The 21986-nt window shown below is 37.7% G+C and overlaps 2 protein-coding genes across 5 annotated transcripts in view; one reads left to right on the forward strand and one right to left on the reverse strand.

Moving 5' to 3' along the window:
• The window catches only part of LOC131792499 (uncharacterized), a 35380-nt gene extending 20865 nt beyond the window's left edge, over window positions 1–14515 (reverse strand). Inside the window, exons 1-13 of one of the 3 annotated variants that reach the window (XM_066171072.1) lie at window positions 14380–14505; window positions 12913–12946; window positions 12499–12627; window positions 11965–12093; window positions 11624–11707; window positions 11048–11176; window positions 10707–10790; window positions 10080–10208; window positions 9182–9310; window positions 6454–6582; window positions 6112–6195; window positions 5483–5611; window positions 4585–4713 (exon numbers count right to left, since the gene is read on the reverse strand). In XM_066171072.1, coding sequence (XP_066027169.1) covers window positions 4585–4713; window positions 5483–5611; window positions 6112–6195; window positions 6454–6582; window positions 9182–9310; window positions 10080–10208; window positions 10707–10790; window positions 11048–11176; window positions 11624–11707; window positions 11965–12093; window positions 12499–12613 — 1270 coding nt within the window. In that variant the 5' untranslated portion in view covers window positions 12614–12627; window positions 12913–12946; window positions 14380–14505. Of the gene's footprint in view, window positions 1–4584; window positions 4714–5482; window positions 5612–6111; window positions 6196–6453; window positions 6583–9181; window positions 9311–10079; window positions 10209–10706; window positions 10791–11047; window positions 11177–11623; window positions 11708–11964; window positions 12094–12498; window positions 12628–12912; window positions 12947–14225; window positions 14247–14379 lie in introns of those variants that run through there. The other 2 variants (XM_066171071.1, XM_066171073.1) reach the window with 2 other exon arrangements.
• A 394-nt stretch (window positions 14516–14909) lies between these two features.
• LOC131792470 (serine/arginine repetitive matrix protein 5) lies at window positions 14910–21699 on the forward strand. 2 transcript variants are annotated; one of them, XM_066171437.1, is made up of 6 exons: window positions 14910–14999; window positions 15721–16545; window positions 16874–17882; window positions 18371–19283; window positions 19891–20022; window positions 20754–21699. In XM_066171437.1, exons 2-6 carry the CDS (start codon window positions 15765–15767, stop codon window positions 20847–20849), a joined length of 2931 nt encoding a protein of 976 aa, XP_066027534.1. In that variant the 5' UTR covers window positions 14910–14999; window positions 15721–15764; the 3' UTR covers window positions 20850–21699. The 2 variants fall into 2 exon arrangements, with proteins under 2 accessions (XP_066027534.1, XP_066027536.1); XM_066171439.1 differs by having other exon boundaries at window positions 14938–15038.
• The last annotated feature ends 287 nt before the right edge of the window (window positions 21700–21986 follow it).

Consider the following 21986-nt stretch of genomic DNA (forward strand, 5'->3'; position numbering starts at 1 on the left):
GTAATAAGGCTGAACGTTTAAAAAATTGGCTTTTGTGTATCAAAGAATAGAAGAAAGACAAAGCCTCAATAAATCATGTTATCAAAATTTTGACAAAGGTACTGATTGAAAGTCTGTTCTCTCTTCAGTCGAATTTTTCAAAGCAAGGTCAGAATGTTCCCAAATGTGACTAAAGTAATCTTGAAACCTTACTCATAGATTTATTTCATTGTAAAGTGTAAGCTTAGGAAACTGCAGCATGCAAGTGACCAATTCGATTCTCAGAATTATTTGAGTTTCAGTTGCGCTGAGCGTTAGGTAAGCTTAATTCAAGCCGTTATTTCTATTCTTTGATATGATTTTGATCACGTAACGAATATGGCAATTTGTACTCACCACAAACTTCTAAAAATCCTAGCTTTAAATGGCCACTCGATCGTTGTTTGAACCAGTCGATATGTCAACAGCTAATTGTCCCTTCTTTTAATTCCACGGCGCCAACGACTTTCTTTTCATTTAAAACACTCACGCTGTTCTCGTTTTCCCATTGAACCACAATAAAACCCATCTTTAGAAGTGTTATATTAAGCAAAACAGTTGAGAAAAGAAACAACTTGAAGCAAGAGCGGTTAACCGATGAAAAGTACATTCAAAGATGAGCGCCAAATGGAGTTTTCTTTGTTTCCGATCACGGGCATGATCACGTGGACCTTTTAGCAAAGAGAATCCGCTGGCTTGACCCATTGCAGTCTCAAGAGAAGCGCGCATCATTATTCTGTCTCTTCCGACCGGTTCTCCTCTCTTGGATGGTGGATACCTTGGATTCATGTTTTGATGATGACATAAATAATGATGTGAATTCACTCTATGTAGAAATCGACAAGAATCGAACAAGAATGCACGATTTGTGGCCGAAAGTTTTCGAGGAAAGAAAGACTCGAAACCCACTTGAGTTATGTTCACGGCGAAGGTGAGAAACAACACAAGCCAATCACATTAGGAAGTATAAGAGATACCTAGATGATCCCAGTGTACCAGTACCCAAATCAACAAGGCTTGACCACAACAAGCGTTCAGCAACACGTTCCAACACAGCTAGCCATCTCGATTCCTCAGTCGGTCTTTCCACTGAACTAGCAGTGGTCCAGAGTCAAGTGCGTCTCATAACGGAGAAAACATTTGCACAAGAGACGGAAGCAACTACATGCGATTACAGAGGTGCATTGGAATTCTCGTCTGCAAATGGTTATGCACAGTCCGAAGCGTTCCCGAGCTTGGAAAGGGGTGGAGAGGACGAAGATACAAGGTTGTCATTTTATACTACAAGTAAAATTTTATACCAGGCCTACAAGGTATAGAATAATTTTGTTGATCGCTGACTCAGAGAAGAACAACAAGTAAACTTTAGAGCTGTTATTATTGAACTGTGACTTGTACTTTTCATTTGTATGTAAAGAAGGAATTGTATTTTGCACCAAAAATATAAAGAAGTAATATTTTTTAGGAGGTCCAGTGATTGGGACATTTAAGAAATTAAGTTATAAAAAGAAACTCGGTTTGTACTTCTCACTACTAACAAGTCTTGTTTTAAAAATATTTTCAGATCAGAGTTCCAAATAAAGCAAATCGAAGAAGTCATTTAAAAGGTGTATTTTCTCAAAGGGAACAGTGACCACCTCTGTCTTGTCCGCATGCCAAATATTTGCGGAGTGTGTGGATGATCCATAAGTATTGGAACTCTCACAAAAATGTTTTGTAAGAATAAAAACAGCAAAACAATATTTTCGTGGGTGGGATAAAGAATCCCAGGTGGGATATGTAAATCCCGACCAGGATCCCGGCTACAATGCATAAGTCCCACCTAAGATCCCGGGTGGGATGCAGGAATCCCGCATTAAACACGGGATCCCAGGTGGGATCAAATTGTCATCCCAGGTGGGAAAGGTGGGATCCCACCATCTAAGGCGGGATCCCGCCATTCCCACCTGGGATCCTGGGTGGGATTGCCGGGATCCCGCCTATATCCCGTCTGACATTTTACCTGGGTGGTCCGTGTAAATGGGAGTGAGTCAAGCGAAGCTTTGATGTTGCATGGAGTCCCCCAGGGCAGTATTTTGGGTCCTTTATTCTTCATTTTGTTTATCAACGATCTGCCCTTGTATACAAGTGCTCAGTTGGACCTCTACGCAGACGATACGACTGTCACCGCTTCTGCGGATGTGAAGGACTTAGCCACCTTAAATTCATCACTAAACAAGTCTGTCTCTGAAATTCAATTATGGGCTTCAGCGAATAAGCTCCCATTAAATGAAGACAAGACTAAAGTACTTACGATCACTGGCAAAAGACGCGTGGCCAACATAAATAGAAGTGACATAGATGTAATCGTAAATGGAAAACAGCTCAGTAATGTGGATTGTGCTACCTTATTAGGCGTAGAAATTGACAGCAAATTGTCATTTAATGAACATGTTGAGAAAGTATGTAAAAAGTTGGCCTCTAGAATCGCAATATTGCGTAAGATCCGAGCGTGTCTACCTCTTAAACAGCGACTTCAGTTTTATAATAGCATTATTCGCCCTGTTATGTCTTACGCTAACGTTGTTTGGGCAAATTGCGATAAAGAGTCGGTTCATAGGGTCTTAAGATTGCAAAAACGTGCGGCACGCGTTATTTGTTATGCCGATCGCATGACACCATCAGTTGCTTTGTTTAATAAGCTAGGTTGGATCCCGTTTTATGAGCAACATAAGATTGATAAATGCACAATAATGTATAAGCGAATTAATGGGACTTTGCCGAATTATCTAAATGAACACTTAATTTTAAATAATAAGCGGCACTCCCGCAACACTAGATATTCAAGCACTAATGCTGTTTGTCCTAAATATAAAAGAGAAACAGAAGGAGGACGCTCTTTCGCTGTTTCGGCAACAAGACTGTGGAACAGTACACCAATTGAAATTAGGAAACTAAATTCTGTAGCATGTTTTAAAAAGAACATGTTAGCCAAGATTTTTAAGGAACAACAATTTTTGCATTATTCCATAATTTAATAATTTATTTTTTATCTTATAATCGAATCCTGTCATATTTTATATTTTAACTGTATATATATATTTTTTAGCTTACAGTATTTTAGATTGTAAATAGTTGTGAGGGCCACAAGTTTATTAGCCTTTGGCTATTAAGTGCCACCCTCTTTAAATAAAGGCTTTATTATTATTATTATTATTACGATTTGAGGTATATGTCTGTAGTTACGTCGAGCAGTCCTCCATGAAGGTTGATCAATTGTTTTTTTAAAAGGTGACAACCAGAGGCGAGATTTCTCTTCAGGATATTGCTCATAAGATAACATTCTTTCAAAGCCTTGCATGTTTCATTTGTCTGAAACATTTGTTGTTGAGAACATTAGATGTAAACATCGCCAAATTATGCAATATCTGATTTTTGAGCTTCGTTCCCGAATTGCCCCTATAAAAAAAAGGGGCAGGCCCGCAGAGATTTTTACGTATTTATAAACTAAAATATTATAACCAGCCAGGTGGGTAGTTTCAGTTCCAGAATCGGTGTACTTTTGGAGAAATTCAGATAAACGTTTTCCCTGTTTTACCCGACAACAAAAATCACCGAAATTGTACCGAGATAAATAATCCCTTGGTATGTTTAAATTCACTCCCAGGGAAAATTGAATAAATCAATGTGAAGACGAATGATGTTACTATGTATGATAGAAGTGCCAATTTGTAATGCTGTATTTAGCTTGAGATAGAGAAATAAACATTTCACCCTTTTTTTTGCGATGTTTTTGTATGAGGCCTCAGGCCTCGAACAAGCAGTCGTCGTAACCATGGCAACAAGAGCGCTGCAATCTTTAAAAGTGAATTTTTGTGCATCCCCCCTGAGTACCTAAATGCATGCAAAATTTGAAGGGGGGTTGAAAATTTTCATTTTCCAAGATGTTTGATTCTTACAGAGACTTGTTCTTAAGGATAATTTTCCTTGTTCTTTTTAGAGCATCCCATAATCAAATTGTATACAAAAATGTAACTGAATTTTCTTTTTAGGTTTCAGATGTGAATCAAATTTCACACTAACACTGGATTGTCCTAATTCAGCTTTTTAACCCGACCCTGGGGTTTTCTGGCTGTTAACAACATTAGTTGCCGCAACATGTCTGCGGCCACCAATGTGAAAGTGGCACAAAACTTGACCTCATAAAGGAATTGGTCCAGTTGCCAAGTTTATGTAATGTACAATGCTTGATATTGTAATACCATGACACAACTTAATGGTCTTTGTGGAGGTTTCTGGTGGGTGTTTACCACACACCTTTTCATTTATACCTTGAATTCAACACATCAATTCTTTCATTTACAATACATTTATTAAACCACCATTTCACAAGCTGCCTTAATACAATGCTTTTGCTCATGTAACTGTATGAAGTTCCTGTTCTTGTGGCTATAACAGGCATCAAAGGCTGAACTAGTTCTGTGAACACTAAGTTGTGGTTGGCATAATGTTGGCTCCCTTGAGGGCATTTTATTCAGTTAAGTATATGTGGGTTACAACCCTTCAGTTTTTAATATACAAACTTACTTTGACTACTTCTGAGAGAAGTGACTTTAGAGACTTCTGAAGCTGTTCTTGTCAAGGAAGTTTGTGGTTGGTGCTGGCCATTGTTGCCATCCACAGGAAAGCTATTCTCACCTGCTTTCCTTGTTCTACCTTGAATTCAACACACCAACTATTATCAATCTTTTTGCATCCTTTCAAGATAGCTTAGTTAACTTGTATTTCACATGTTCCTTTAAAAGCATAATTCTGCTCATATATGTACATAATAAAATGATCCTCTGGGCCCAGTTGTCCAAAAGTTATTCCAGGTCTCTTTATTTCTCTTTTCAAAAGCCCTTTAAGGATAATTTTCCCTATTCTTTTTAGCGCATCCCATAATCAAATTGTATACAAAAATGTCACTGAAGTTTCTTTTTAGGTTTCAGATGTGAATGTAATTTCACACCAACACTGGATTATCCTACTCCAGCTTTGAAAAACCCGACCCAGGGGTTTTCTGGCAATTAACAGCATTAATAGCTGCAACAAGTCCCCTAAAGTACTTGGTCCAGTTGTCAAGTTTATGTAATGCACAATACTGGTCTTTGTGGAAGTTTGTGGTTTGTGTTTACCATCATTGCGGTCTACAAGACTGGTGTCATCATGCACTTTTCATTTTCTACCTTGAATTCAACACATCAATTCTTTCATGTACAATAGACTTATTTAACCACCATTTCACAAGCTGCTTTAACACAATCCTTTTGCTCATGCAACTGAATAAAGTCCCTGATTTTGTGGCTATAACAGGCATCAAAGGCATAACAAGTTCTATGAACACTAAGTTGTGGTTGGCATAATATTGGCTCTCTTGGGGGTATTTTATCCAGTTGAGTATATGTGGGTTACAACCCTTCAGATTTTAATATATTAAACTTACTTTGACTACGTCTGAGAGAAGTGACTATAGAGGCTTCTGAAGCTGTTCTTGTCGAGGAAGTTTGTGGTTGGTGCTGGCCATCATTGCTGTCCACAGGACAGTTATTGTTACCCACTTTCCTTGTTCTACCTTGAATTCAACACACCAACTATTATCAATCTTTTTGCATCCTTTCAAGATAGCTTAGTTAACCTGTTTTTTACATGTTCCTTTAAAAGCATAATTCTACTCATATATGTACATAATAAAATGATCCTTTGGGCCCAGTTGTCCAAAAGTTAATCCAGGTCTCTTTATTTCTCTTTTCAAAAGCCCTTTAAGGGTAACTAATTCCTTATTCTTTTTAGAGCATCTTATCATCAAATTGTATACAAAAATTATTTCACTGAATTTGCTTTTACAGTTTCAGATCTAAATCTAATTTCACACCAACCCTGGGTTATCCTAATCCAGCTTTGAAAAACCCAACCCTGGGGTTTTCTGGCTGTCAACAGCATCAGTAGCCACAACAAGCCTGCATCCACCAATGTGAAAGTGACACAAACTTGACCCCTTTAATGTACTTGGTCCAGTTGTCAAGTTTATGTAATGCACAATATTTGATATTGTAATACCATAACACAACTTACTGGTCTTCGTGGAGGTTTCTGGTTTGTGTTTACCATCATTGCTCTCCGCAAGACTGGTGTCGTCACGCACTTTTCTTTTTCTACCTTGAATTCAACACATCATTTCTTTCATTTATAATAGGTTTATTTAACCACCATTTCACAAGTTGCTTTAATACAATGCTTTTCTGCATGCAACTGTATGAAGTTCCTGGTCTTGTGGCTATAACAGGCATCAAAGGCTGAACTAGTTCTATAAACACTAAGTTGTGGTTGTTATAATATTTGCCCCGTTTGAGGGCATTTTATTTAGTTGAGTATATGTGGGTTACAACCCTTCAGTTTTTAATATACAAAACTTACTTTGAGCACGTCTGGGAGAAGTGACTTTAGAGGCTTCTGAAGCTGTTCTTGTCGAGGAAGCTCGTGGTTGGTGCTGGCCATCATTGCTGTCCACAGGACAATTATTGTCACCCGCTTTCCTTGTTCTACCTTGAATTCAACACATCAACACATCAACTATTATCAATCTTTTTGCAAACTTTCAAGATAGTTTAGTTCACATGCATTTCGCATATTCCTTTAAAAGCATAATTCTGCTCATATATATGTACATAACTGAATGATCCCCTAGGCCCAGTTGTCCGAAATTTGATTCAGGTGTCTTTATTTCTCTTTTCAAAAGCCCTTTCAGAACAAGTCTCTGTAAGAATCAAACATCTTGGGAAATGAAAATTTACAACCCCCCTTCAAACTTTGCATGCAGTTAGGCACTCAGGGGGGATGCACAAAAATGCCCTTTTTAAAGGTTGCAGCACTCTTGTTGCCATGGTTACAACGACTGCTTGTCCGAGGCCTGGGGCCTCGTACAAAAACGTCGCAAAAAAAGGGTGAAATGTTTATTTCTCTATCTCAAGCTAAATACAACATTATAAATTGGCACTTCTACCATACATAGTAACACCATTCGTCTTCACTTTGATCATTTAATTTTCTCTTGGAACGAATGCGAACACACCAATAGATTATTTTTTCTCAGTACAGTTTCGGTCATTTTTGTTGTCGGGTAAAACAGAGAAAACGTTTATTTGAATTTCTCCAAAAGTACACCGATTCTGGAACTGAAACTACCCATCAAGCTGGTTATAGTATTTAGTTTATAAATATGAAAAAATCTCTGCGGGCCTGCCTCTACTTTTTATAGGGGCAATTCGCGAAAAAAGCTCAAAATCAGATATTGCATAAGTTGGCGATGTTTACATCTAGTGTTCTCAACAAGTAGAAATTGCTATTGTGGTGACTGGGTTTTACATGTAGTACCGCCGCTGACAAGTTGCGATTTCTGCTCTCAGATTCTCAGTGTTTACGAGTGCTCAATCCAGGTTTTCTTTTTTTTTTTTGGTTGTTTTTACTTAGAATGCGCGGAAATCTGCCGATGTATCGAAAAATGTCCATTTCTCATCTTCTTTGGGGCGACCGATGGAAACTTCAAGGAGAAATACAGCGTCAGGCCATCGTGACAACGTACATGTTTATGACAAATGACCGGTGTGAGGATAGTTTCGTGTAGATCAGCCGACTTCAACATGTCTTAAATGACACACAAGTATAACAGTGTATCTACAGAGGACTTCGGATCGCTAAAATTCCCATGAAAGAAGGTGCAGCACTCGGAATCTGGAGGATATGCACACGATTTAAGGTATATGTCTGTAGTTACGTCGAGTAGTCCTCCATGAAGGTTGATCAATTGTTTTTTTAAAAGGTGACAACCAGAGGCGAGATTTCTCTTCAGGATATTGCTCATAAGATAACATTCTTTCAAAGCCTTGCATGTTTCATTTGTCTGAAACATTTGTTGTTGAGAACATTAGATGTAAACATCGCCAAATTATGCAATATCTGATTTTTGAGCTTCGTTCCCGAATTGCCCCTATAAAAAAAAGGGGCAGGCCCGCAGAGATTTTTACGTATTTATAAACTAAAATATTATAACCAGCCAGGTGGGTAGTTTCAGTTCCAGAATCGGTGTACTTTTGGAGAAATTCAGATAAACGTTTTCCCTGTTTTACCCGACAACAAAAATCACCGAAATTGTACCGAGATAAATAATCCCTTGGTATGTTTAAATTCACTCCCAGGGAAAATTGAATAAATCAATGTGAAGACGAATGATGTTACTATGTATGATAGAAGTGCCAATTTGTAATGCTGTATTTAGCTTGAGATAGAGAAATAAACATTTCACCCTTTTTTTTGCGATGTTTTTGTATGAGGCCTCAGGCCTCGAACAAGCAGTCGTCGTAACCATGGCAACAAGAGCGCTGCAATCTTTAAAAGTGAATTTTTGTGCATCCCCCCTGAGTACCTAAATGCATGCAAAATTTGAAGGGGGGTTGAAAATTTTCATTTTCCAAGATGTTTGATTCTTACAGAGACTTGTTCTTAAGGATAATTTTCCTTATTCTTTTTAGAGCATCCCATAATCAAATTGTATACAAAAATGTAACTGAATTTTCTTTTTAGGTTTCAGATGTGAATCAAATTTCACACTAACACTGGATTGTCCTAATTCAGCTTTTTAACCCGACCCTGGGGTTTTCTGGCTGTTAACAACATTAGTTGCCGCAACATGTCTGCGGCCACCAATGTGAAAGTGGCACAAAACTTGACCTCTTAAAGGAATTGGTCCAGTTGCCAAGTTTATGTAATGTACAATGCTTGATATTGTAATACCATGACACAACTTAATGGTCTTTGTGGAGGTTTCTGGTGGGTGTTTACCATTATTGCCCTCCGCAAGACTGGTGTCGTCACACACCTTTTCATTTATACCTTGAATTCAACACATCAATTCTTTCATTTACAATACATTTATTAAACCACCATTTCACAAGCTGCCTTAATACAATGCTTTTGCTCATGTAACTGTATGAAGTTCCTGTTCTTGTGGCTATAACAGGCATCAAAGGCTGAACTAGTTCTGTGAACACTAAGTTGTGGTTGGCATAATGTTGGCTCCCTTGAGGGCATTTTATTCAGTTAAGTATATGTGGGTTACAACCCTTCTGTTTTTAATATACAAACTTACTTTGACTACTTCTGAGAGAAGTGACTTTAGAGACTTCTGAAGCTGTTCTTGTCAAGGAAGTTTGTGGTTGGTGCTGGCTATTGTTGCTGTCCACATGAAAGCTATTCTCACCTGCTTTCCTTGTTCTACCTTGAATTCAACACACCAACTATTATCAATCTTTTTGCATCCTTTCAAGATAGCTTAGTTAACTTGTATTTCACATGTTCCTTTAAAAGCATAATTCTGCTCATATATGTACATAATAAAATGATCCTCTGGGCCCAGTTGTCCAAACGTTATTCCAGGTCTCTTTATTTCTCTTTTCAAAAGCCCTTTAAGGATAATTTTCCCTATTCTTTTTAGCGCATCCTATAATCAAATTGTATACAAAAATGTCACTGAAGTTTCTTTTTAGGTTTCAGATGTGAATGTAATTTCACACCAACACTGGATTATCCTACTCCAGCTTTGAAAAACCCGACCCAGGGGTTTTCTGGCAATTAACAGCATTAATAGCTGCAACAAGTCCCCTAAAGTACTTAGTCCAGTTGTCAAGTTTATGTAATGCACAATACTGGTCTTTGTGGAAGTTTGTGGTTTGTGTTTACCATCATTGCGGTCTACAAGACTGGTGTCATCATGCACTTTTCATTTTCTACCTTGAATTCAACACATCAATTCTTTCATGTACAATAGACTTATTTAACCACCATTTCACAAGCTGCCTTAACACAATCCTTTTGCTCATGCAACTGAATAAAGTCCCTGATTTTGTGGCTATAACAGGCATCAAAGGCATAACAAGTTCTATGAACACTAAGTTGTGGTTGGCATAATATTGGCTCTCTTGGGTGCATTTTATCCAGTTGAGTATATGTGGGTTACAACCCTTCAGATTTTAATATATTAAACTTACTTTGACTACGTCTGAGAGAAGTGACTATAGAGGCTTCTGAAGCTGTTCTTGTCGAGGAAGTTTGTGGTTGGTGCTGGCCATCATTGCTGTCCACAGGACAGTTATTGTTACCCACTTTCCTTGTTCTACCTTGAATTCAACACACCAACTATTATCAATCTTTTTGCATCCTTTCAAGATAGCTTAGTTAACCTGTTTTTTACATGTTCCTTTAAAAGCATAATTCTACTCATATATGTACATAATAAAATGATCCTTTGGGCCCAGTTGTCCAAAAGTTAATCCAGGTCTCTTTATTTCTCTTTTCAAAAGCCCTTTAAGGGTAACTTTCCTTATTCTTTTTAGAGCGTCTTATCATCAAATTGTATACAAAAATTATTTCACTGAATTTGCTTTTACAGTTTCAGATCTAAATCTAATTTCACACCAACCTTGGGTTATCCTAATCCAGCTTTGAAAAACCCAACCCTGGGGTTTTCTGGCTGTCAACAGCATCAGTAGCCACAACAAGCCTGCATCCACCAATGTGAAAGTGACACAAACTTGACCCCTTTAAAGCACTTGGTCCAGTTGTCAAGTTTATGTAATACACAATACTTGATATTGTAATACCATAACACAACTTACCAGTCTTCGTGGAGGTTTCTGGTTTGTGTTTACCATCATTGCTCTCCGCAAGACTGGTTTCGTCACGCACTTTTCTTTTTCTACCTTGAATTCAACACATCATTTCTTTCATTTATAATAGATTTATTTAATCACCATTTCACAAGTTGCTTTAATACAATGCTTTTCTGCATGCAACTGTATGAAGTTCCTGGTCTTGTGGCTATAACAGGCATCAAAGGTTGAACTAGTTCTATAAACACTAAGTTGTGGTTGTTATAATATTGGCCCCATTTGAGGGCATTTTATCCATGTGAGTATATGTGGGTTACAACCTTTCGGTTTTTATATACAAAACTTACTTTGAATACGTCTGGGAGAAGTGACTTTAGAGGCTTCTGAAGCTGTTCTTGTCGAAGAAGTTTGTGACTGGTGCTGGCCATCATTGCTGTCCACAGGACAATTATTGTCACCCGCTTTCCTTGTTCTACCTTAAATTCAACACACCAACTATTATCAATCTTTTTGCATCCTTTCAAGATAGCTTAGTTCACATGTATTTTGCATGTTCCTTTAAAAGCATAATTCTGCTCATATATGTACATAACTGAATGATCTTCTGGGCCCAGTTGTCCAAAAGTTAATCCAGGTCTCTTTATTTCTCTTTGCAAAAGCCCTTTAAGGACAATTTTCTCTTTTCTTTTTAGGGCATCCCATAATCGAGCTGTATAAAAAAATGTAACTGAATTTTCTTTGTAGGTTTCAGATGTGAATCTAATTTTGCACCAACCCTTGGTTATCCTAAACTAGATTTGGAAAACCCGACCCTGGGGTTTTCTGGCAGTTAACAGCAACTTGACCCCCTAAAGTACTTGGTCCAGTTGCCAAGTTTATGTAATGTACAATACTTGATATTGTAATACCATAACACAACTTACTGGTCTTCGTGGAGGTTTCTGGTTGGTGTTTACCATCATTGCTTTTTCCAACTCTACTGTCGTCACACACTTTTCTTTTTCTACCTTGAATTCAACGCATCATTTATTTCATTTATAATAGGTTCATTTAATCACCATTTCACAAGCTGCTTTAACACAATGCTTTTGCTCGTGTAACTGAATGAAGTTCCTGGTTTTGTGGCTATAACAGGCATCAAAGGTTGAACTAGTTCTATGAACACTATGTTGTGGTTGGCATAATATTGGCTCCCTTGGGGGCATTTTTCCCTGTTGAGTATATGTGGGTTACAACCTTTCAGATTTTAATATACAAAACTTACTTTGACTACATCTGGGAGAAGTGACTTTAGAGGCTTCTGAAGCTGTTCTTGTCGAGGAAGTTTGTGGTTGGTGCTGGCCATCATTGTTGTCCACAGAACAGTTATTGTTACCCACTTTCCTTGTTCTACCTAAAATTCAACACACCAACTATTATCAATCTTTTTGCATCCTTTCAAGATAGCCTAGTTCACATGTATTTTGCATATTCCTTCAAAAGCATAATAATTATGCTCATATATGTACACAATTAACTGACGCGCTGGGCCCAGTCGTCCGAAGGTTACTCCAGGTGTCTTTATTTCTCTTTTCAAAAGCCTCAGATCTGAATCGAATTTTACACCAATCCTGGGTTATCGTAATCCAGCTTTGAAACCCTGAGGTTTTCAGGCTTTTAACAGCATTAGTAGCTTCAACTAGTCAGTCGCCACAAATGTGAAAGTGGTACAAACTTGACCCCCTTAAAGTATTTCATCCAGTTGTCGAGTTTATGTAAAGTACAATACTTGTTACTGTAATACCATAACACAACTTACCTTCCCTGCTTGTAGCGGAAGTGTAACGAAAGGCAGCTGAGGTAGCTCTTTTTGTGAAGGTTTGTGGTTGAGGCTGGCGATCATTACTGTCCTCAGGACAGGTCTCTTCCCACATCTTTCTTCTTTTACCTTGAATTCAACACATGAATTGTAATCAATCACTGACATGTTTATATGAGCCTTAGTTAACCTTTATTTCACATTTTTCTTTAATTTCTCTGAAACATGTTCATAAATGACTTTCTTGGTTCTTGAATTAACTTGGGCCACTAAAGTATTATATGACAAACCCTAAGCAATAAATTCCCACTGGGAGACCACCCGGTAAGAATTATCACTTGACAGGAAAGAGCTTTAGATGCCTATTTAAACAGAATCACGGTTCTCCAAAAGCAAGTGCTAGGTTTAACGTACCTGTACGTATTGCTCGAAAAGATTGTGCAAAGTGCTGCAAAGTGAAACATTCAGATTTCCTCAAGACTGATATGATCTTCAAGAGCTCACTGTACACGTAAGATAAATTCTTCAGGGTCTCCACACAAACTATGAGACCATTTGAAATTCAACCGGGGGGGGGTTCCGGAAATATATGGAAACGTTTCATATGATAGTTCTGAAATTGCAATTAATACTCAAGTGAACTCTCATAAAAATACATTTCTATACATTTCCAACAAGGGAAGGAGAGATAAGGGTACTTTCAATTGGAATGTTGTAAACTGTCGTAAATTTCTTTAGCCGAAGATATCAAATTTTGGAGATTTCAAGGGGTCGGTAATTCGGGTAGTTTATCCGAGCGCATAGAAGAGTGACAAGGAAGAAAAGCTCGCCCTTAGTTAAGTTTGAAACGCTCTAGCTTGCATCATGCCGATTTTCACCCACACTATTACTGCATGTGGCTCCAAAACCATTTTATTGAGTGATTTGTCGGGTTAAGTTTTAATATAAACAGAACTTTTCATAGCTCTAAATGTTTCGAGGGATTTCAATAATTGGTAAGAAATTAGGAAACCTCGGGCTGTCAACATAGGTGTTGCACTGTTGGAAACCCAAAAAGGGGGAAAAGGCCACTGTGCTGTATGAGTTTGACGTTGACCCAAGGTCTCTAAGAGTAGGAGTTGCAGTAGAAGCAAACTTGAAAGCTGCACTAAAAGCTCAGAAAAATCTGAGATCCCAAAGCCTTTGAAGCACTCCAGAAGTAGAAGTCGAGATAGATTTTGAAGACATCATCGTTAATGCAGGAGTAGATCGTATGAAAAAGATAGAAGGTTAAAGCACCGTAGTGCGTGGTCAAAAAGATCCTGGTTGTTTGAAACGTTGTGTAAATATCTTTATTCCTAGTGAAAATAAAACCTTGGAAGTTATGGAATCTTAGCATGGAGATTGAAATCTTAATGAATGTTCACAAGCATTTGGCGGAGTAATTCTCATAAATTATTGAAACAATCAAGGTCGCCGCTTAAACAGCGCTAAAACTCAGTTTAGAATTCGGGTTTGGTCGAATCCTGATGAACTAGATATAATAACTCAAAAATATTTGGTGGTAGAATTGTAATAAATTATCCCAACAATTGAGATCGCCTCTTAAATAGCGCTTAAACTCAATATCGAATATGTTTCAGTATAAAGAATCGGCCACCAGTTGTGAACAAAGACGCATGGAACGAAATGGACACCTCACGCTATTTGAGTGATTGAAATGCCGACATGATTAAAATCATGCTTACCTCAATTGATAGATGAGAACAAGTTATGTCGACATCGAATATATTTCAGTATAAAAAATCGGCCACAAGTTGTGAACAAATACGTATGGAACGAAATGGGCACCTCACGCTATTTGAGTGATTGAAATGCCGACATGATTAAAATCATGCTTACCTCAATTGATAGATGAGAACAAGTTATGTAGGGATCAGCTGAACTCAAAAGATCGTTTTGACATTATCAAGTCATACCAATTGCATTTTACAGGTCTAGTTTTCTGAAATCCGACACTTAATCGCGTCGCGACGCGACTCCCGAGAAAGGAGTGTTAAAATTGGATGGTCACATTAAGGAGAGGGGTAGGGGTGGGGAATTGAATATTACGCCTCTTTTCGCCTTCCCTCTCCCTTCACTATCATGGCCGGTTGACTAAACGATCGCGAGCTTCTTAACTTCAACTCCCCTAATAAGACGCCCCCACAGAAGGCTACTCACTTATAAAAGAAGTACAAAAGGTTTTTTAAGTGAAAACAAATTAAAGATTGCTATTTCAAGTGCCTAAGAAAACCCTCCCGTAGTCTAAAATCACTTCCCCACCCCTAATCCACTGATTTGGCGCTGATTCTCTGACACGGCCCGGAAGCAAGCGTTCGCACTAGGCAAGCACCGCTGGACAGTCTATTCACAGGCTCTTGGGTGCTGTAATTTTCTAACATGGCGACCGTGGTGTAAGACTCAAGCGTACGATTTTTACACATGTACTGGCTTGAACTTTGCATAAGCCGGTAAAAATGGTAAGGTATCAGTTAACAATTTAGGATTTACATTAAGAGGTAAAAAAAATATTTTTGTGGCCAAATGTAGGAAGTATTAGGACAAGCGATAAATTGAGTATTTGCACTCGATCAGGGACATCCATTATATAAGCTTACGGATTTTGTCACAGACGTAGCTATTGAATCTTCCTTGAAATATGTTTTAACTGATGAATAAAATTTAAATCGGATTTCAATAATTTGGCATTTTAGTCAGATTATTCATCGCTTCTTGTGATGTCTTTGCTTCACTTGAACAACATTGTTATTCGTTTAACCTTGACATTTTCGCACCTTTTGCTTTTTTAAGTCATGTTGAGTGAGTTTAGAGAACTGTAATGACTTAGGCGTGGACCAGTACATATTGAAATTTCCTTGGTTTACTCATCCTGAGAATTTGGTGCTATACCTTATAGGTGTCCACCAGAATCCTCCAAGAGAGCTCCAAGCTCACTTCTTAATTTTTAATGTCGTTTTTTGGTGACCCATAAAAAAAAACATAAGTTAGTCACAAGAAAAAAAAATGTATTTAATTGTACTTATGCTTTTTTGTTTGGTTTTTTATTACATGGGTAGTGTTTTCTTTTTATGTAATAAGAAATCAATTTTGGTCACCATGGGGTTGTAATAAATATTTCTTGACACTTACTTGTTATACAGCCATTCATGTAACTTCGTTTTTATTTCTGTTGTTCTCTAGCCGTGATATAAGAGTGTTCAGTGACTGTAACAACTGCTTGGAATATGCAGGAAGAGTTCTCTAAGAAGAATCAGCCTTATCTTTCACTGCACATTGAAGAGGAAATCGAAGGTGTCAGCACCTCCAGTTCTTTTACGAAAAGTGATACTGCTCTTCATTCCACTGAAGTTGATTTTTCTGAAGTAAGTTCAACATCTGAGGACACTTATCAGGTTCCAAGTACTTCAAGCAAAGATGTATGTATGGACTTACATGAGAAAGGTATTCCAAAGTCAGAATCTAATATTCCAGTGGCAAATAATGATGACAATACTGATGAGAAACCTAAGAAGGGATTGTTACTTCTCAGGGAGTATGCAGACAATGGAAAAATTACTGAAGAAGTTGTTGTAAATTCAAGTGGAGATAAATCCAAAGAAACTGCAGTAGATAAGTCAAGTCAAGAGACTACCAAGGCTCAGTGTGGCAGCATTGCAGAGGTTGTCACATCAAGTGAAACTCCCAGAAAGGATGAAGCTTGTAGCAGTGGAGTTGCCAATGACCTCCTTTTTTCTGATGACAAAACATCATTCATAGGAGAGAATAAAGGTGCCTTAGATGTTAAAACTTTGGTAAGTGACAGTCTTGCAAAAAGTGACAAAGCAAAGGAGGATGGTCAACTTTCTGCTTCAGATTCTAGTGACAGTGAAAAGTCCTCTGACAGCAAGAAGGACTCCAAGAAATCTAAGAAAGATAAAAGCAAAAAAAAGGATAAGAAGAAAAAGAAAAAGAAACATAAGAAACAGAAGCAAGAGCTTGAAAGACAAGAACCACCTGATAACAGAGGTACTATACATGAAAGGGGAAAGTATTTGCTTGTGGCATGTTCTTGTGTCTGTTTCCTGATTTGTTTTGTTTCTTGTGTCTCTTTCCTGATTTGTTTTGTTTTAATGTACTAACATATACACTATTATTTTGAACTCTTACTTTAAGGTCTTGGTAACATGTGCTTCATTAGGTTACATACACATGCCACTTGTGCCATGGTGGGTGTGTAACCAAATCCATTGCCAAATCTCAGCCTGTACTGAGGGCAGTGCTCTAATAATTATTATGTCTTAATGTACTCCTTTGTTTAAGAAGACCTATGCAACCCAGTCTTTTTAATTTGAAGATGTTGATGAAAAGAAAGAAAAGGATCAAAACAGACCCCAAGGTAAAGGAAGAAGCAAGAGTAGGAGTCACAGTAGAAGCAAACTTGAAAGCCGCACTAAAAGCTCAGAAAAATCTGAGAACCCAAAGCCTCTGAAGTTCTCCAGAAGTAGAAGTAGAGATAGATTTTCAAGGCATCATCATCACAGCAGGAGTAGATCACATGAAAAAGATAGAAAGTTAAAGCATTGTAGTGAGAGATCAAGAAGATCCAGAAGCTGTTCGTCTAGTAAAAGACATTCACCAGCAAAGAGAAATAGACTCTCCAAATATCAGTCATCCAGGGGTAGATCCTGGAATAGAAATAACTCGCCATCAGTGAAGAGGAATGAGAGGCACCAGTCAACTTCCAGGACAAGATCATCCAAAAGAGACTATCCCTCATCTAGAAAAAGGAATTTATCACAAAGCCCGTCACCTCGTAAGCACAGAGATAATAGAAAGAGCAGATCACCAGAAAGACATTCCTGTTCTTCAGAAAGAAAAGGTGCTCCTCTTGTAAAGAACAGGAGGTCCCACAGCAATAAAAATAATTCAGTTCCTAGACAATCAAGATCTCCAAATAAAAGGGAACATAAAAGCAGATCTTCACCATCAAGAAAGCTGTCGCACCGCACATCTTCAGCATCAGACAGCCTTGACTCAGGACACTTTACGAACATTCCATTGACTCTGCCAAACAAACAAGAAGATCAAGTTACTGGCAGAAAAGAATCAGTAGAAAAGATGCCAGGAGTAGAACTTGCAATGGAGGCTAGTGTTGTATTAAAATCTGAAGTAGATATAGAGAAGCAAGTGTCTCCTTCAGACAGTCCACTGAAAGTATGGGAGGATGAATTTGATTTTGTGTTCACAGAGCGGCTGTCACCCAAAGATGGAACTGAAAAGACAGTGGAAGATGTTCTTTTTGGAAAAGAAATAATAGATCCAAAGACTCCTGACTCCCTCAAAAATAAAGCTACCAAAGAGAGGTAAATTCTAGTTATCATAATGACAAGAAAAACTAATCCCTAAAGCAAGAAAGTGTTATACACTGTACACATACATGTAAATGGTACAAGTAGTGGGTCTGATAATTGCAGTTGCATATGGCTCATACTAGAAGTTAGATATTAACATTGGGTACAAAGTAAGCAACTCACTGAAACTGTCCAGACAGTGTAAATCCTATCACTTCCAGGAAAGACCAAAAATTACATGCATCAAATTATCATTTACATGCAGAAAGGTGATAAGAAAAAAGAAAAATGTCAAATGGACTCATTTAGGATGTAGTTTTAACCCCAATTCTGTGAACTGAATTTACAAGACATGTACTCTTACTAGCAGGCAGTGTAGAGAATTAATATGTAGACCTGGGTGAGGAAAGGGCAATTTTACATTTGTATTTTTTTCAGTCCCTAGTCACGGTCAGTGTCTGTCATCTTTTATTAACCTGTGAGTTTGTCTTTTCTTGAAGCCTCAAAAGTAACGACAGCAGAGCATCCCTTGCTAAGGAAGTTAAAGAAACCAAAGAGGAACCACAAACTAAGGAAAAGGAAGAGTCAGAAAAGAAAAAAAGTCAGCAATGTAAAGAACCCAGTTCAAAATCCAAGCAAGAAAATTCTAAGGTTAAAGATGCTAAGAAAGTTCCAAATGCATCTAAGTTAAAGGATAGCATTGGTGAAGTGAAACCAGTTAAAAGCAATTGTGTAAAAACATGTAACACCGATGGTGTCCAAAAGACTACTGATGATAGTACTGTACATCAGAGTGCAGAGGAGTCTGGGAAATCAGCCTTTATGCCTTCAAAGTTTGAATCTATACCCTTCTTAGGGGATACTCCACCTGGTGCCATCTCAGAAAACAGAGAACTTCAACTCCCAATAATCCCAGCTCCAGGAGGTAGGGGTCTCCTACCCATTCCTTCATTTCCTGCCCACCCCTGGGTACAACTGAATAGTAAAGTGCATGGTGTTGGTCTCAACAAACCTAAGGGTTCACAAAGTCTTTTACCTAAACCTGGGACACTTCCAAATATTCCTGCCAAAGATGGTAACATTGACAAAATAAGGAAAAATTTAAGTTCCAGTCCTATGGACATGGAGATGTCATCACCAGAAGGGGATATCATTGACAAACTTAATGAAGAATTTTGGAGACAGCAGGGACAGCAAAATCAAGACAATGCAAAGAATATGGATCATGAGGGAATAGAACTAGTGTCTGTAGACTCTATTAAGAATGACCAGTATTCAGTTGATGAACCTTATGAGCCTGAAACTGGTGTTTTGATCAGTGACGAATTTCAAGAGGATTTGGATAGCATAACTGATCCTAATGAGAGGAAAAAACTAGAAAAAAAGCAGCAGAAGGAGAAAACTAAAGTACAGGTATGATGGTTTTAGAGGTCCAAAATTAATACTTGTTTTACTGGTCTTAACCCTTTGACTCAGCATCTAATTTCTCCATATAATATCACTCCTCAATCAAACATTAAGGTAACAAGAATTTAGTAAATGATAAGCAACTTGACTGTTATTCTCCTCATCAGCACTTTAAGAAATATATAGAGAATGGTATGGAGAATATGCATACTGATGTTAGGGCATAAATGGTTTCTTCTCTAGGAGAGCAATGAAAGTAACCCAACTAATGTAGCAATCAATTCAAAACTTAAACATTCCCCCTCTCTCCCCTAAGAAACCCCCTGGCCATTTGAGTCTTAACAGTGAAGAAATTTATGGAATTTCAACTCAATCTCTAACTTTCCCTCATGAAGGGCAATTCTTTTGATACCCATGCCATGATTAGGACCTCAGCTCTGAGCCATTGAATTTGCTCTTCACCCTCTCTACCTTGGATTATAAATGAACACTAGCATAGTGACAGGAAGACTTTACAAATTTTAGGGGGTAATCATGGAGTGAAAACAGTGAAACAGTGCTCCCAGTCCACTTGGTTAGTAAGACTTTAACTATCCTGTGGGTTTTCCTGTAGGAACTGATAGACAGGCTCCATCGCCAGGCCAGAGTGGAAGAAGAAGTGAAACATGTTCTCAAAGCATACTACAAACACAAGGATATTAGCAAAGAACAGTATAAGAGTATTCTCAGAAGAGCTGTTCCACAGGTTTGTTGCAGACATTTTACCTTGTAACCTGTCAACATCTTTCCAGAAATAACTATTCACAATTGGTCATCATAAGTGATCATACTTTGAATGTGTGGCTGTTGAAGCTTGAAATCCATAGAATGATTTGAAGGCCCAATGGTGATGCAACAGTACATGTGTTGGACTCCATATGGATAGGTTTATGCTCAACCTTGCCTAGATCATTCATGATGGAAGCAGTCTTAAGCAACAGACAATTATATATTTACCTTTAGACTACAAGCTAAATTATGCAGACATTTTTATTGGTTTGCAATTATAGTTTATCTGAGAACAGGTGCATGGATGACATCATTAACAACATTTGCTTCTCTATTATATTAAACAGATTGATTGCATTTTGTGGTGGGTCTGTCCACTAATAGATCACAGATGTCATCAAAGAATGTGATGAGAACATCAGTTACACACTCTGCTGCACCTTGTGGACCACTTTTTTTTATTCATACTTCATTTTGGCGTTATCTGTGATATGTTGCAGAACAGACACACAGCAACATGGAATTTATTTGTCACTTAGATTTGGCAACTGCATGCATGGAAACTGACTTACACTTTGTATGTATGATTCTGTTTTCTTCAACAAGGCAATACACTTCTACAGCAGTTTCATTGAGGTGGAAAACAAAAGTTTCTCCTTAACTGATTCTAAAAGCCTCTGAATTGTGTTATTTTCCATTTCATTGTAGATAACAAGCTCTAGCAGTGCTATTGACCCAGAGAGAATCAGATCATTTGTGAAGAAGTGCATAGTGAAGATGAAGAAAAAGCGTCGTGATTCCTAGTTTTCTAGGTGCTCAAACAATTGTTTTATTACTGCAGAAGCTTGTTTATTGGCTATTTAAACAGGCATCATATCGTGCAATATTTTCCCCACGAAAGCAGTTAGTTGCTTTTTAAGATGGCTATTCAGAATATCAAGGGACTTATGTCTCATTACTTTGGATGATTCCTAGCCTCAAAGAATAAACTTTGAAAATAATCATTTTAAAAAATGATTGTATTGTGTGAAGACAAACCCTTTGATCTTTTGTACCCTAACACCAATATCCATCTTCTCCATGCTCTTTTTTATGTACGGAGAAGGAGAATTTGTTTGACAATCAAAGCTTCCTAGGTTGGCAATCATTTCCTTCATTCTCATGATCCCAACGAGTGATTCAGCAGTATTACACTAAGAAGAGAGAAGATGCTGGTCACTCTTAAGGTTTTAGGGGATAAGAAGTTAAATTATATTGAAAAAGGAAAGGATGGAAAAAAAATTACCATGACCTGCACATGGAATACTCGTTAATTCAGACTCAGTTTTTCAAGATGAACACAATTTTTATATCTTTTGTGAATCAGTTACATTCATACAAATAAACAGAAGAATAAGCTCCTTTTAATGATCTGTCTAAATGATAGCCATATTGTTTTGTAACGTATAATAGTTGCCTCTAGATCCAACCACTAGGGCTACATTATAGCACATTGTGTTGGTGGTGGTTTTGCCAAGGTTATTCTTCTTAACTAATGATTGTTCGTTAAAAGTTGTGCCTGTGAGATGTGGATGTTTTTTTCAAATCTCAATTTCATCAAGTTAATTGTATGGCAATTTCAATACAAATGGGAGGTAGCTGGACAATGCTTCACGTTATTAAAAAAAAGAACAAACCCATTCAGTAAATTTGGTTTTATCAATTGAGTGGATAATGTACTTGGTACTGTTAGCACTTGGCTAACTTTCAGATTTCATCTAGGTCTCAGAAATTGTATCCTTATATAAGTTGGGTAAAATAACGATGGAAAAAATGAAGCGCATCTAAGAAATCAGTCAATATTGCTTGTGGCACCGAATCAAAAAACAAAGCCCCTTTATGTTTTTGTAATTTTGTTTTTTCCTTTTTTGCCTGACCCTTCTTCTTTTCGTGTTCCCGCGT

This window comes from Pocillopora verrucosa, chromosome 8 (assembly GCF_036669915.1).
Source record: "Pocillopora verrucosa isolate sample1 chromosome 8, ASM3666991v2, whole genome shotgun sequence".
Taxonomy (NCBI): domain Eukaryota; kingdom Metazoa; phylum Cnidaria; class Anthozoa; order Scleractinia; family Pocilloporidae; genus Pocillopora; species Pocillopora verrucosa.

Coding starts and splice junctions, on each gene's coding strand:
- LOC131792470 (XM_066171437.1), top strand. CDS start 15,765: ATGCAGGAAGAGTTCTCTAAGAAGAATCAGCCTTATCTTTCACTGCAC. Junction 17,883..18,370: donor AATAAAGCTACCAAAGAGAG/GTAAATTCTAGT, acceptor CTTTTCTTGAAG/CCTCAAAAGTAACGACAGCA. Junction 19,284..19,890: donor AGGAGAAAACTAAAGTACAG/GTATGATGGTTT, acceptor GTTTTCCTGTAG/GAACTGATAGACAGGCTCCA.